The 15,698-nt window shown below is 37.9% G+C and overlaps 1 protein-coding gene across 1 annotated transcript in view; it reads left to right on the top strand.

Moving 5' to 3' along the window:
• Window positions 1-15,281, top strand: part of PGM2 (phosphoglucomutase 2) — a 38,363-nt gene extending 23,082 nt beyond the window's left edge. Inside the window, exons 11-14 of the mRNA XM_072807730.1 lie at window positions 499-628; window positions 1,459-1,648; window positions 8,536-8,669; window positions 14,327-15,281. Of these exons, the coding sequence (XP_072663831.1) occupies window positions 499-628; window positions 1,459-1,648; window positions 8,536-8,669; window positions 14,327-14,429 (557 nt within the window). The 3' untranslated portion in view covers window positions 14,430-15,281. The remainder of the gene's footprint in view (window positions 1-498; window positions 629-1,458; window positions 1,649-8,535; window positions 8,670-14,326) is intronic.
• Window positions 15,282-15,698: the final 417 nt, after the last annotated feature.

Here is a 15,698-nt window from a genome sequence, read left to right as displayed (position 1 = left end):
CTTGCGCTTGTTTATCAAATATTTATTGCACATCAATTACATAGTGACCCTGAGAGAAAAAGATGACACTGACCTCAGCCTAGAGCAGTGTGCATCGAGCTCATTACCAGCCACACAAGAGAGCACAGGCTAGGTGTCAAGGTGAAGGACGTAACTCACAAGGACTGTTGGAATTCAGAGAAGATGGAATAAGCATTGACTAGAACAACTGGGAAGGAACCATTTGTGTGAGCGGAGGGGTTTGAGCTGGACCTGGGGAATGAACAGTTTGTCTAAGAGGAGAATCTCCTAGATTCACCCAATACATCTTGAAGGCCTGCCTCGCCCCTAGGCCTTGAGCTGGATTCCTGAATATACAGGTGGTCAATGAGAAGCATTCACATATTCATACCGTACAACCTCTTTTGCGATGGGCAAGTTGCGTGGAGATAATGTGCACGTACAGGGTGGTAAAGGAACCCAGTCCTAAGAGCGAATGTATGACACGTGTTTCTGCAGGATATATGTGCTGCCCTTTTGTTCTGGACAAAGATGGAGTCAGCGCCGCTGTCATCAGCGCCGAGTTGGCTAGCTTTCTAGCAACCAAGAATTTTTCTTTGTCTCAGCAGCTAAAGGCCATTTATGTTGAGTAAGTTTCTATTAACTCTGTTTAATTGAAATAATACTTTTTAAAAGTTTTATTATGTTTTTATGTGTGACACTAATATTCTAACCCTCTTACTTTGGGTGAGGGTTCTTCTGAAAACTAAAGGATCACTTTTTCTTTTAATGCTTAACTATTCAATACTAATTATCACTTATGACTGTGTTAATCCTTAACAAATGAGAACATCAGTTGCAGAAATAGCTAATTGAGGAGGGTGATTCCCTGATGTCAGAAAGGACAAAGGTTTTCGTGAAACATCTATTACGTGTTTAGAGCCACTAGTCAAGTCTGCCTTTGTAGTGCAAAAGCAGCTGATGGCAAGACGTACAGGAATGGGTGTGGTGTGGCTGCAATTAAATGAAACTTTCACCTCCCAAGATAGGCCGAAGGCCAGGCAGCAGTTTGGCAATACCTGGGGTCAATAGTTATACCTCTTTTTTATGCTAAATTATTCCTTTGAAGCTAGTCATTGTTATTCGTTTCATTTAGCTTAAAATATACTGATTGATACATGTTCTGTATACACCACATGAGATTATTTGTTCCTCATTTTGCATATTTGTACTTTTTTATTGAGATGTAATTGACATTAATGTCAGGTATAATAACATAATGATTCGATATTTATATATATTACAAAGTGATCACCATAGTAAGTCGAGTTAACATCCACACCACATATAATCACAAATATTCATTCTTGTGATGATAGCTTTTATGATCTGTGGTCTTAGCAACTTTCAAATATACAGTACAATACTAGTAGATACAGTCACCAAGTTATATATTTATAATTTTATTTCTTTTGATAGATATGGCTACCATATTACCAAAGCTTCCTATTTTATCTGCCATGATCAAGGCACCATTAAAAAATTGTTTGAAAACCTTAGAAACTACGATGGGAAGAATAATTATCCAAAAACTTGTGGCAGATTTGAAATTTCTGGCATTAGAGACCTTACAACTGGTTATGATGATAGCCAACCTGATAAAAAAGCTGTAAGTAATAACATCTTTTATTGATTAAAACTCTTCTGTATTTACCTTCCATTATGCTTCGAATAGCTTAACTCATTTAATTTTGGGATTAATTGAAGCTGATTTTAGGCATTTGGGTATTATAAATAAACTATCGAAATATACAGAAGGTTAAAAATCATGCACTAGAACCAAAAGGATTGTCACTCGCCATCTAAACCAATGCCACCATCTAACGCGTAGACAATCAGTGCTCGGAAGTGCAGGACCAACAGCTAGTTGGTGACGGTTGTGGTAAAATCTGGGTCTTCCTGCCTCCGGATCCAGATTTTCCTCGGTCTCCACACCTGCTCAAAACACCGAATATGGCAGCCCACTATAGTGTTTCCGAATGAGTAGATCTGGGGTAAGGGCCAAGAACTTGCATTTCCAACAAGTTCCCTGCTTATGTTACTGCTACACACTTGGAGAGCCACTGCGTGCTTCCTAGTTCGTTTACCCTATTCTCTGAATGTCCGGGAGCTGTTAGCTATAAAGTATGAGTTTGCATTCTTCACATTCTGTGGATCCTCCACTGGAGTCAAAAGAACATTCAAATATGACAGAAGGGTATTGCTAAGTAATGGCAGGGGTTTGGGGAAGGAGAGTAAGAATATCCTTATGAGATATTAGACATCTTTGATAGTTCCTTTTTATTTTTTTAAATTTCCATCTGCAGGGCAGCCCTGGTGGTGCAGCGGTTTAGCGCCACCTGCAGCCCAGGGTGTGATCCTGGAGACCCGGGATCGAGTCCCACGTCGGGCTCCCTGCATGGAGCCTGCTTCTCCCTCTGCCTGTGTCTCTGCCTCTCTCTCTCTCTGTGTGTCTCTATGAATGAATAAATAAAATCTTTAAAAAATAATAATAAAATAGGGGATCCCTGGGTGGCTCAGCGGTTTAGCCCCTGCCTTCGGCCCAGGGCGTGATCCTGGAGACTCCGGATCGAGTCCCACATCGGGCTCCCGGTGCATGGAGCCTGCTTCTCCCTCGCCTATGTCTCTGCCTCTCTCTCTCTCTCTGTGACTATCATAAATAAATAAATAAAATATTTTTAAAAATAATAATAATAATAATAAATAAATTTCCATCTGCACACAATATATTTTTAAAGAGAAATATTTTTGGAAGAGTCACGGTGAAACATGGCCGCGCCAACCCCCACCATCTCTTTGCCTTGCCGAGACAGCCACCTTCCCTCTCAGTTGTCTCGCCTGGCATTTTACCACCAGATTTCAAATGCTCATATGGTGATGCTTGGGCTTCTCAGTGTTGGACTTTATTCCTTTTCCATTATGGAGATAAGGATTTAAATCTGACATTTCTGGGACGCCTGGGTGGCGCTCAGCAGTTGAGGGTCTGCCTTCAGCCCAGGGCGTGATCCTGGAGTCTAGGGATCGAGTCCCATATCAGGCTCCCAGCGTGGAGCCTGCTTCTCCTGCCTGTGTTTCTGCCTCTCTCTGTGTGTGTCTCTCATGAATAAATAAATAAAATCTTTAAAAAATAAAATCTGACATTTCTTACATTCACTCTTCTCCCTTCTCCCCTATCTTCACAAACACTTAGGCCACAACACTTGGTGAATTCAGATTCTGTGCTTGTATTATTATGACTACTTAGCTAAGTAGTCTACTTTGGTTAGGTTCCCCAAAATTGTAGAATTATTTCTTCTAAAATTAATAGTTCTGTTCTTTCATTTTCTTGGATTTTTATGTAACAATCCCCAGTCTTCCCACATCCTTCAGATGTCTCTCAGTAGGCTTTTTATGGTCCGATGCAATTTTATCAGTTCTGTTTTATTTCCACCCAACTCCCTCCCAGTCCTTCCATCCAGACAGAGCCAGCTTCTCTCTGTGTTGGGTAAACACATGTCATCCTGGGAATGCCCTTCACCACTTGTGGGGTGGGGTCCTTTGCTTCTGGACGTCCTCTTGCTGTACTTATTTTCCTAAATCACCTCTTCTTTTTTTTTTTAAGATTTTATGTATTTATTCATGAGAGACACAGAGAGAGAGGCAGAGACACAGGCAGAGGGAGAAGCAGGCTCCATGCAGGGAGCCCGATGTGGGACTCGATCTCCGAGTCTCCAGGATCACGCCCTGGGCCGAAGCCAGACACTCAACGCTGAGCCACCTGGGCATCCCCCTAAATCACCTCTTCTAGTAGCTTCCTAAAAACAAGTGAATAGGAGGTCAATTTTTGGAGACATTGAGGTCTGCAAATGTCTTAATTCTACCCTTACACTTGATTGACTCAGTTTTGAAAGCAGCGCTCCACTGTTACAGAGTTTCCAGTATTGCTGGTGAGGGTCTGATCTTTCATTCCGTCAGGAAATAGCCGAGGCCTACTGTGTGCCACCTAAAGGGGTGTTGATGCCGTATTTATTCAGTCCTTTCCATGCAGCTTGTTTTTTCCTCTATGAAAAGATTTCAGGGATTTTTTGCTAAACTTTTCTTCTAAAATTTCAGTGATCTGCTTTTTCAGCCATTCTGGACAGTTGGTGGGTCGTTGGTTTTTGGAGTCATTTCAGTTCTGAGAAATTTTCTTAATTTTCTTTCAAAGAAGAAGGCTGGATGGTTATTTTCCTAATATCTTCTTCCTCTGCATTTTCTGTTCTCTCTTTCTGGCTGAGTTCTTGGTTAGATGCTGGCTCTCCAGGACTGACGCTCTACTTTCCTTGTTTCTTCTTCCCTAATGTCCATCTGGATCTTCTTGTCCAACACTTTGGGAAATTACATCAACGTTAATTTTCAGTGCTTTTATTCACTATTTCAGCTCGTATTCTCCACTTTATTAGAAATAACACCTGGAGCACCAGGCTGGCTCGGTTGGTAGAGCATGTGACTCTTGATCTCGGTTGGGGTTGTGAGTTCAAGTCCCATGTTAGACATGGAACCTACTTTAAAAAATTTTTTTTAATAAAAATAACATCCTATTCTTGTTTCATGTATATAGTACTTTTTAAAAAATAATATAATGATTCAACAGTTCTGTATGTTACTTGGCTGTCATCATGATAAGTGTACACTTGACCCCTTTTACCTATTTTGTCCATTCCCCTACCCATCTCCCCTCTGGCAACTACCAGTTTGTTTTCTTTTCTTTTTCTTTTTTTTTTTTTTTTTACCAGTTTGTTTTCTATATGAAGAGTCTATATTTTCTGTTGTTGTTTGTCTCTTTTTGTTGCTGTTATTCATTTCATTTGTCCCTTTAATTCCACATATGAGTGAAATTATATGAGATTTGTATTTCTCTGTATTTTTTTAAATTTAAATTCAATGAAGTAACATATAATGTATTATTGGCTTCAGAGGTAGAGGTCAGTGATTCATCAATCTTCTATAATGCCCAGTGCTCATAATTCACATGTCCTCCTTCATGTCCATCACCAGTTACCCCGTCCCCCTACTCACCTTCCTTTCAATGTCCTTCAGTTTGTTTCCTATGATTAAGAGTTTCTAATGGTTTGTCTCCCTCTCTAATTGCATCATCTTATTTTTCCCTCTCTTCCCTATGATCCTGTTTTGTTTCTTAAATTCTACATATGAGTAAGATCATATGATAATTGTCTTTCTCTGATTGACTTATTTTGCTAAGCATAATACCCTCTAGTTCCATCCAGATCGTTACAAATTGCAAGGCTTCAGTTTTTTGATGGCTGAGTAGTATTCCAGTGTGTGTGTGTGTGTGTGTGTGTGTGTGTGTGTGTGTGTGTGTGTCTCCATGTCTCCATTCATCTGTCAATGGACATCTCTACTCTTTCCACAGTTTGGCTATTGTGGACATGGCTGCTATAAACATTGGGGTGCAGGTGCTTCTTCAGATCACTACATTTGTATCTTTGGGATAGATACCTAGTAAGTAGTGCAGTTGCTGGGTCAAAGGGTAGCTCTATTTTCAACTCTTTGGGGAACCTCCATACTGTTTTCCAGAGTGGCTGCACCAGGTTGCATTCCCAGGAACAATGTAAAAGGGTTCCCCTTTCTCCACATCCTCACCAACATCTGTCATTTCCTGACTTATTAACTTCAGCCACTCTGACTGGTGTGAGCTGGTATCTCATTGTGGTTTTGATTTGTATTTCCCTGATGCTGAGTGATGTTGAGCATTTTTTCATGTGTCTGTTGGCCATTTGTTTTGTCTTCTTTGGAGAAATGTCTGTTCATGTCTTCTGCCCATTTCTTGACTGGATTATTTATTCTTTAGGTGTTGAGTTTGATAGGTTCTTTATAGATTTTTGGATACTAGCCCTTTATCTAATAAGACATTTGTGAATTCTGTCCGTTGTCTTTTGGTTTTGTTGACTGTTTCCTTTGCTGTGCAAAAGCTTTTTATCTTGACGAAGTCCCAATAGTTCATTTTGCCTTTGTTTCCCTAGCCTTTGGAGATGTGTCAAGCAAGAAATTGTTGCAATTGAGGTTACAGAGGTTGCTGCCTGTGTTATCTTCTCGGATTTTGATGGATTCCTGTCTTACATTTAGGTGTTTCATCCGTCTTGAGTCTATTTTTGTGTATGGTGTAAGAAAATAGTCGAATTTCATTCTTCTTCATGTGGCTGGACAATTTTCCCAACACCATTTGTTGAAGAGACTGTCTTTTTTCCATTGGATAGTCTTTCCTGCTTTGTCGAATATTAGTTGACCATAGAGTTGAGGGTCCATTTCTGGGTTCTCTCTTCTGTTCCATTGATTTGTGTGTCTGTGTTTGTGACAGTACCATGCCATCTTGATGATTACAGCTTTGTAATAGAGCTTGAAGTCTGGGAGTGTGATGCTTTGGTTTTATTTTTTAACATTCTTTTGGCTACATGGAATCTTTCTGGTTCCATATAAATTTTGGATTATTTGTTTCAGCCCTGTGAAAAAAGTTGATGGTATTTTGATAGGAATTGCATTGAATGTGTTGATTGCTCTGGGTAGCATAGACATTATAACAATATTTATTCTTCTAATCCATAAGCATGAAATATTTTTCCATTTCTTTGTGTCTTCCTCAATTTCTTTCATGAGTATTCTGTAGTTTTCTGAGTACAGATCATTTGCCTCTTTGGTTAGGTTTATTCCTAGGTATCTTACGGGTTTTAGTCCAATTGTAAATGGGATCAACTGTTTAATTTCTTTCTTCTGTTTCATTGTTAGTGTATAGAAATGCTACTGATTTCTGTGCATTGATTTTATATCCTGCCACTTTGCTGAATTCCTGTATGAATTCTAGCAATTTTGGGTTTTCCACATAGTATATCATGTCATCTTCAAAGAATGAAAGTTTGACTTCTTTGGTCTGTCTTAATTCACTTAACATTATACTCTCAAAAAAACCAAAAAAACGAAAAACAAAAAACTTTATACCTTCTGTGTTGTCCATCTGTGTTGTTGCAAATGCTAAGATTTCCTTTTTTTTTTCCTCTAAGTAATCTCTATGCTCAACATGGGATTCAAATCATGACCCTGAGATCAAGAGTCACATGCTTTACTGTCTGAGCCAGCCAGGCACCCCAAAATCTCATTTTTTTCAATGACTGGGTAATATCCCATGATAGATAAATAGATAGATAGATAGATAGATAATAGACCAATAGATTGATCTAGATATATATGTATATATCACACCTTCTTTACCCATTCATCTTTCAGTGGACACTTGGCTGCTTCCATATCTTGGCTGTTATGAATAACCATAGGGGTACATATATCTTTTTAATTAGTGCTTTCATTTTCTTTGGATAAATACCCAATAGTGGAATCACTGGATCATATGGTAGTTCTATTTTTAATTTTTTGAGGAACCGCCATATTGTTTTCCATAGTGGCTACACCAGTGTACATTCCCACCAAGAATTCACAAGTGTTTCTTTTTCTCCACATCTTTGACAACACTTGTTATTTCTTGTCATTTTTAATGTAGCCATTCTGACAGATGTAAGGTGCCATCTCATTGTAGTTTTGAATTTGCATTTTCTGGATAATGAGTGATATTGAGCATTTGTCATGTGTCTGTTAACCATCTTTATGTCTTCTTTGGAAAAATGTCTATTCAGGTCCTCTGCCCATGTTTAATTAGTTTGGTTTTTTGGTGTAGTGTTGTCTAAGTTCTTTATATATGTTAGATATTAACCCCTTATCAGGTATATTATTTGCAAATAGGTTGCCTTTTGTTTGTTGATGGTTTCCTTTGCTGTGCAGAAGCCTCTTATTTTGGTGTACTCCCAGTAGTTTTATTATGCTCATGTATGTATTTTATCTCTCTTAAGAATAGTCATTATAGGGGTGCCTCGGTGGCAGAGTCTGTTAAGACAGTTAAGTCAACTCTTGGTTTGGGCTCGGGTCATGATCTCAGGGTTGTGGGATTGGGCCCTGCTTCAGACTTTGCTCTCAGTGAGGAGTCAGCTTAGGTTTCTCTTTCATTTTCCTCTGTCCCTTCTCCCTGTGTTCTCTCTCTCTCTCTCTCTCTCTCTCTCTCAAATAAATAAATAAATAAATATTTCTTTAAAATAGGCATGATAGCTTTTTTTTTTTTATTTATGATAGTCATACAGAGAGAGAGAGAGAGAGGCAGAGACACAGGCAGAGGGAGAAGCAGGCTCCATGCACCGGGAGCCCGATGTGGGATTCGATCCCGGGTCTCCAGGATCACGCCCCGGGCCAAAGGCAGGCGCCAAACCGCTGCGCCACCCAGGGATCCCGGCATGATAGCTTTTTAAAATGTAGACATTTCTCTGTATTGCCTTTATATCATCCAAATATGCTTTTTTTCTAAACCCAGTATATTTGTTGGACATTTATTTTCTTGCATATACAGGGAAACACTATTATTTAAGCCAGAATAGTTTATGTTACAATTTAAATTTATAACATGTGTAAATTAATTCCTAGGTTCTCCCTACTAGCAAAAGCAGCCAAATGATCACCTTTACCTTTGCTAATGGGGGTGTGGCGACCATGCGGACCAGTGGGACGGAGCCCAAAATCAAGTACTATTCAGAACTGTGTGCACCCCCTGGAAATAGGTATGAAACGGTGGCAGCACCTGTGATTGTTATTCCCTAAAGCTTCTAATTGGTTCTTTGCAAATGCTAAGTAAAACACTTTCTTTCCTGTATGTACTTTAATTAGGAATGTTGTTTCAGAACCTGCAGCAATATTGTGGATGTTAACAGCTGCGTAAAGCTCCAGGCACAGGAGAGCTGATTTCCTACTTATTTCTGTCCTGCCTTTCTTTGTAGGGAAAAATTTCATTCTGAATTTCAGTAATAGTAATACAGTTTCCTTTTTCTAGTAATTTTATTTGAGACTAGTATGAATGAGTTTTCTTCTTTTCATTCCTGTCTCTTATATAATAAATTAAAATCCATTGCACCTGCACTGAACAGATATCTTTGAGCACCTACTGTGCATAGGTCTGTGCTGGGTTCTGGAAATTATCGATAAAGTACCATAGCAGAAAGAGGCCTTGCCAACAAAGAGCTGATGGTTTGATAGATTTAGAGTCACATATTTGTGACCTTGGTAAAGGGCTTGAGTTCACTTTGCAGTACCAAAACACCTTAAACTTTAACAACCACGGTACATGTAGTTAGCATGCGTAAATGTGATGATGCACACCCCTTGAGCCCTCAGTAACTAGCACTCCTCTATTCAGAGTAACAAAAATCAGAAAAAATGTTTTTAAAAGTCAATTAAGTCAGTACCGTCCAATAAAAATAAAATGTGGGGGCAGCCCGGGTGGCTCAGCGGTTTAGCGCCACCTTTGGTCGAGGTCATGATCCTGAAGACCCAGGATCAAGTCCCATGTCAGGCTTCCTGCGTGAAGCCTGCTTCTCCCTCTGCCTGTGTCTCTGCCTCTCTCTCTCTCTCTCTCTCTCTGTATGTGAATGAATGAATAAAATCTTTTAAAAAAATAAAATAAAATAAAATAAAATAAAATAAAATAAAATAAAATAAAATAAAATAAAATAAATAAAATAAAATGTGAGGGGTGCCTGGCTGGCTCAGTTAGAAGAGCATGTGACCCTTGATCTCAAGGTCATGAGTTTGAGCCCCACATTGAGTGTAGAGATCACTTAAATAATTTTTTTTAATTTTTTTTCTTTATTTATTTATGATAGTCACACAGAGAGAGAGAGAGAGGCAGAGACACAGGCAGAGGGAGAAGCAGGCTCCATGCACCGGGAGCCTGACGTGGGATTCGATCCCGGGTCTCCAGGATCACGGCCTGGGCCAAAGGCAGGCGCCAAACCACTGCACCACCCAGGGATCCCTAATTTAAAAAAAAAAAAAAAAAGAGGGGTGCCTGGGTAGCTCAGTTGAATGAACTTCTGACTCAGTTTTCAACTCAGGTCATGATCTCAAGATCTCATAGTCTGACTCCTTGCTCAGTGCAGTTTGCTTGTCCCTCTTGCTCCACCTCTGCTCCTTCCCCCCAACACACACACACACAAACACATGCACACATGTATGCACTCTCTCTCAAATACATAAAATCTTAAAAAAAAAAAAAAGGAATTAATGGACACTATAAAAAAAGAGAAAATGTGAGCCTCATAATGCAATTTGAAATTTCTACTAGATACATTTTTCAATAGTGAAGAAACAGGTAAAATTAATTTAGTGACTTATTCTACTTGTTTTAATATGTGAGAATATTGTTATACCATATATAATTTATATAAAAATTATTGAGATAGTTTACTGTTTTCACACTATCTTTAAAATCCATTTAGGATTTTATGCTTACCACATATCTCGATTAAAATGCTAGATTTTTTAGAAGTACTTGTTCCATACACTTGACCCTTGAACAACATGAACTTGAACTGTGCAGGTCCACTTATATGTGGATTTTCTTTTTGATAAATGCAGTATAATACTATAAATATATTTTCTCTTCCTTATTTTCTTAATAACATTCTTTATCGTAAGAATACACAGTATGATACAAATAGATGGCTTTTAATAGCTAACTTTTTGGGAAATCAAGAGTTATTACATGGATTTTTGACTGTATGGGAGGGTTGCTAACTCCCTAACCCTCATGCCATTGAAGGGTCAAATATATTACAATTTCAAAAACTTTACAGTTGAAAAAAATAGATTTTGATACCTAAATTGTTCAAACATACATAAATTTTCCAATAACTGAATTAAATATCAGTTTTTTAATTTGAATTTCAATGAATTAAACTTAAATGACGTTAACCATTCAGTTCCTGGGTCGGACTAGCCACATATCCAGCTCTCAACACTGTAGTGGAGAGGATACCTCTAAGCAGTTGTTAGAACATTTACAAATCAAAGCTTTGCTCCTTGAAAAGTTGTTCTGGTCTGGGGAACTAAATTTGCACCCTGTGGAAATAAAAGCAGAGGAAATTTTCTGAGCATCTTCAATTGGCCAGCCAGTAGCAGATTAAATGTAGCGAATAAGAGAGGTGAGGACAGAATTGTTAGGGTATGCTTTCCTTGGGCAGGAAGAAATGACTGCTGTTAGCAAGGTAAAAAATACTAAAACAAAACAGAACTATGAAACAGAGATATAGGAACTCATAATGTTCACTGTTTTATCATAAGGGAGATAAGCATTCCACATCCACGTGGGCCTTGCATTTTCTGAATAAGAGCCCCAGCCCACCAAAGTCATGATTATGGCTTTGCAATACCACAGCAGTCAAATATATTTAAGAAGTCATAGACTGTGTCCTATATTTTGCTGCAGATTCCCGTTCAAAACCTTTTGGTGTTGCAGGAGCAAAAACTCAGCTAGTAAGCAACTCGAGCAAACACATAAAGCACCTCATTTTCTAAGCATTCTGGATTACCAAGATTTTATTGTAATATTGTGCAAGTATCAGTGTTTCCCTGTGTGTTACATAGTAAGCTGTTTGCTACTCTTGAGAATGGGGTTTTCCATAGACATGTCTTTGTAACTCTCATTCTCATTTAATATTTTCATATTTCTAGGCCTCTTTCTTTTGAAAACAAAGGGACAATAATCCAACTTAAAGACCCCCCCCCGATTTGTCCCTTCCTTGTCATTACTCTGTGAAAATACATTCAGACTTTATAATAACAATACTCTTTAATGTTTGAGGATCTAGTGTTTTACACTTTTCACATGGATTATTGGTGCCCTTAAATTCAAATATTAGCTTACAGGGATCCCTGGGTGGCGCAGCGGTTTAGCGCCTGCCTTTGGCCCAGGGCGCGATCCTGGAGACCTGGGATCGAATCCCACGTCGGGCTCCCGGTGCATGGAGCCTGCTTCTCCCTCTGCCTATGTCTCTGCCCCTCTCTCTCTCTCTCTGTGACTATCATAAATAAATAAATTAAAAAAAAAAAACAAATATTAGCTTATAAATTCCTAGAAATATTTTGAAAAATTATCCTTTTATTATTCATTGAAACGCTACTCCAGTTTATGAATTGGGACTTGGGCACTAGGTCAGTCCATGGAAATGCTGTCAGGACTCAAGCAGGTCACCAGCCTACCTAATGTAAAACAGCAATAAAGCCATGGCTAAGTTTCTTTATTTTCTGATCACTTTAATACTATTACTGTGTTTTATATCATCATTATTCATAGAATTCCATGACCTACTCATCGTTTAGAACAGAAAATACCTTTTTTAAATTATTTATTTATTTATTCATGAGAGACACAGAGAGGCAGAGACATAGGCAGAGAGATAAGCAGGCTCCCTGCGGGCGGGGGGGGAGCCCAAAGCAGGACTAGATCCAAGACCTGAGCAGAAGACGGACACTCAACCACTGAGCCTCCCAGGTGCCCAGAAAATGCTTTTCAAATTTATGTCCTGCTTTTAAAAAATATTTTTTGTTTGGTAGATATCCAACTTTTGATTTTGGAAAATTTCAACGAGTACCCACATACCTCTCACTTAGACCAAGGGTTGGCAAACTTTTTTTGTAAAGAGCCAGATAGTAAATATTTTAAGAGTTTGTAAGCCATATGGTCACAACTACTCACCTCTGCTGTTGCTCAAAAGCAGAAAGAAATCTTACACATCTGTGTTCCAATAAATCTTTATTTACAAAAATGGGCATTCAACAGGCTGCCAGCCATAGTAGCCTACTTTAACCTAGACTGAACAATTGATAACATTTTGCAATATTTGCTGTCGCTTACCATATATTGTATATGTAGGTTTGTTTTTATTTTTCCTGAGTCATCTGAAAATAAGTTGCAGACATCAATACACAATTCCTAAGAACAAGAATACTCTATCACTATCTCAGGATTTAGATACCAATTATATCAGGCAAGGTTCTAACAGAAAAAACCAATAGGAGATATATATTTATGTATTTATATTTGTATATTCACTGGTGAGTTTAATTTTAGCTATATTGTTAGAAAAAAACCAGTAATTATTAATTATGTGCCTTCCTGAGAAATGTTGTCTTCAAAACACATTTATGGAAAAGGAAATAATGACCTATGTGATTCATATATATTTATGAAGCGTAATTACTTTATATGTCACCAATGGGGATAAAAATAATTTTAATGAAGCTACATTTATTGAGGTTTCGGGGCCAGGTTCTGTGCTAATTGCTTTATATAATTTATCTCAATCTACACAACAACTCTCCTGAGAAAATAAAGTCGTTTATCCCAATTTTTCAAATGAGAAATCTGGGCCTTGGAGAGGCTCAGCCACTTGCCTGAGGGCATACAGCTTGTAGGAGAGCCAGAATTAATGTCTGCAATAAAATGGATTGTATAGTTGTTAGGGGAACTATTACAATGTAAAAATGATCTTAACTAGTTACAAGAATTTCCATTTCCATTAAAATAAAGTTGCATGTATTGAAGACAGTCAAAGATGAAGGAAGGAAAGTTTGAAATGCAGGATTCAGTTTTTTAAATTCAGCTTTTTGGTTTCAAGTATTCGAAACACCAGGAACCTGATGCAAACATGAGTGGCTCCTTTTATCATTACCTCCCTTCCAGTTGTTTGCGTGTAAATGCGTGTTTTCCCTATGCTTGAAAACTTGATTTCCTTAGAGGGGGAGGGAACTAGTTCCCTAGATTTTTGTTTATACTTTAGTTGTGACCCTTTTATTCTGGAGGTAGACTAAAAAAGATGAAAGCTGGGGTGGGGGTAGGGGGATCTGAGTTGCTGGTGTGTGATTAGCAGGCCCACTAGGAGGCTCCCATTCTCTGTACTTTCTGGAAGGCCTTGCAGACCCAGCTGCTGATAGTTAGCTTCCTGTCATTTGGAGGCAAACAGGAGGCTGAAACGTTCCTATCAGATGCCATTTGTAAAAGCTTAGCAGGATTAGATGACCATGACAACTGAAGTCTTGAAAATTTTCTTTGCACTGTTAGGTACCAACATGGCAGATCTTTTAGGGAAGCTAGAGCAAAAAGTGTTTCTTAAAAATTCTTAGAAGAAATGCACAGAGATGATTTTGTTGATAGTAGAAGCCTTGGGAGATCTTTTCAGGGAAATAATGGATATTGTCTCTTGGGGTCTTTTCATCCAAGTCAGCAGATGCATTCCCATGCTTCCCTCACTGGGGTTCTGATCTGTCTGACTTAGCCCTCCTCTTAAGGGTATGTTTCAATGTTATTTGACCAATGTGGGGAGAACTTAAAATCTGCTTTGGAATAATACACTGATCTGGGATTTTCCTCCTTATTTTCCAGTGATCCTGAGCAGCTGAAGAAAGAACTAAATGAACTAGTCAGTGCTATTGAAGAACATTTTTTCCAGCCACAAAAGTACAACCTGCAGCCGAAGGCAGAGTAAAATATTCTAGCCTTGGGCATAATTACAGTTAAGCTGAACATCATTCATTCAGCAGTGTGTTTGAGGACCAAGTGACTTGAACAATCGCTACAAGTATTTATGCATTTTTAATAGACCTACATTCCTCATTCTATTGTTGACCTTTAAGGTGAATAAAGAAAAGATGGACAAACCTAACAAACCAATATTTCCTTTTACACGGTTGAGCCTGGGCATTATCTGAATTAAAAAAAAAAAAAGATTTTTAAAATAGCTAACTCAAAAATATATTGTAATTACTATGCTTTAATCAGAATAAATCATGAATACGTCTCCTCCATAATTATTTTTATGAATAACTGAAACTACCAGAAAGCCTATACAATTACTAAATTATGGGCTGTCATATTATGGGATAGCCACTTTTTAGATATGTGTATATTTACCTTTCTGTCAGCTGCTTATAAGATAAAATTATATAAACAAACAAATGTCATATTCATGTTTAGGGAGACTAAAGTGGAGGAATTTACAAGAACCTCTAAAATGGAGCAAAAGATACTTTAAAAAGATACATTTCTTTTGACCTAAAACTTTTTAGTTCTAATAATATATCATTATGCATCATATATGTGCTAGGAAAAAACAGCCTAACCATCTTTGTGCAGTACATTAACATTCATTTTATCTCTAAATCTTGAATTTTAAAAATTGGTTACTTGAAACTACAAAGTATTTTATTGTACAGTTGTTTGCTTTGGTACAAGTTCATGTAATTTTTGGTACTGAGGCAGCAAGGACTATTAAGTATTAACTATTTAGCTGATTTGGGGTTTTTTTGCCTTGTTCATATGTGATTAAAATCTAAAACCATTAGATTTCATTTTCCAGTTTTGTATTTGACCTGTGCCTCCTACCCTCCTCATAATCAGTGCCTTTAAAACCATTTAAAATGACTCCCTTTGAGTACCCATGACTCAGGACCATGCTGTTCTTTATATACTTTATGTCCTTTTCTGGTTTTTCTATTTTAAAAGTAAATGATTGCCCATTATTACTATTATTAACCTAAATGGTTGCCAACAGTTTCAGAACAATGAAAAATTACAATCTGATTGGCAATCATTTTTTTAAAGTAAAAGGGAAAGAGGTTTTTATATCTTAGTGATACATAGTTCGTGCCCTTTCAGAACCCTTAAATCTACAATATCGATATATTTTGTCAGCTGCTTCATTAGAGAAGCTGTGTATATATTTTTGTTTTATGATGTTTTCTAGTCTCAAACTCTA

The sequence above is a fragment of the Canis lupus genome, chromosome 2, assembly GCF_048164855.1.
Source record: "Canis lupus baileyi chromosome 2, mCanLup2.hap1, whole genome shotgun sequence".
Classification (NCBI taxonomy): Eukaryota; Metazoa; Chordata; class Mammalia; order Carnivora; family Canidae; genus Canis; species Canis lupus.
This window is presented reverse-complemented; position numbering and strand designations above follow the sequence as displayed.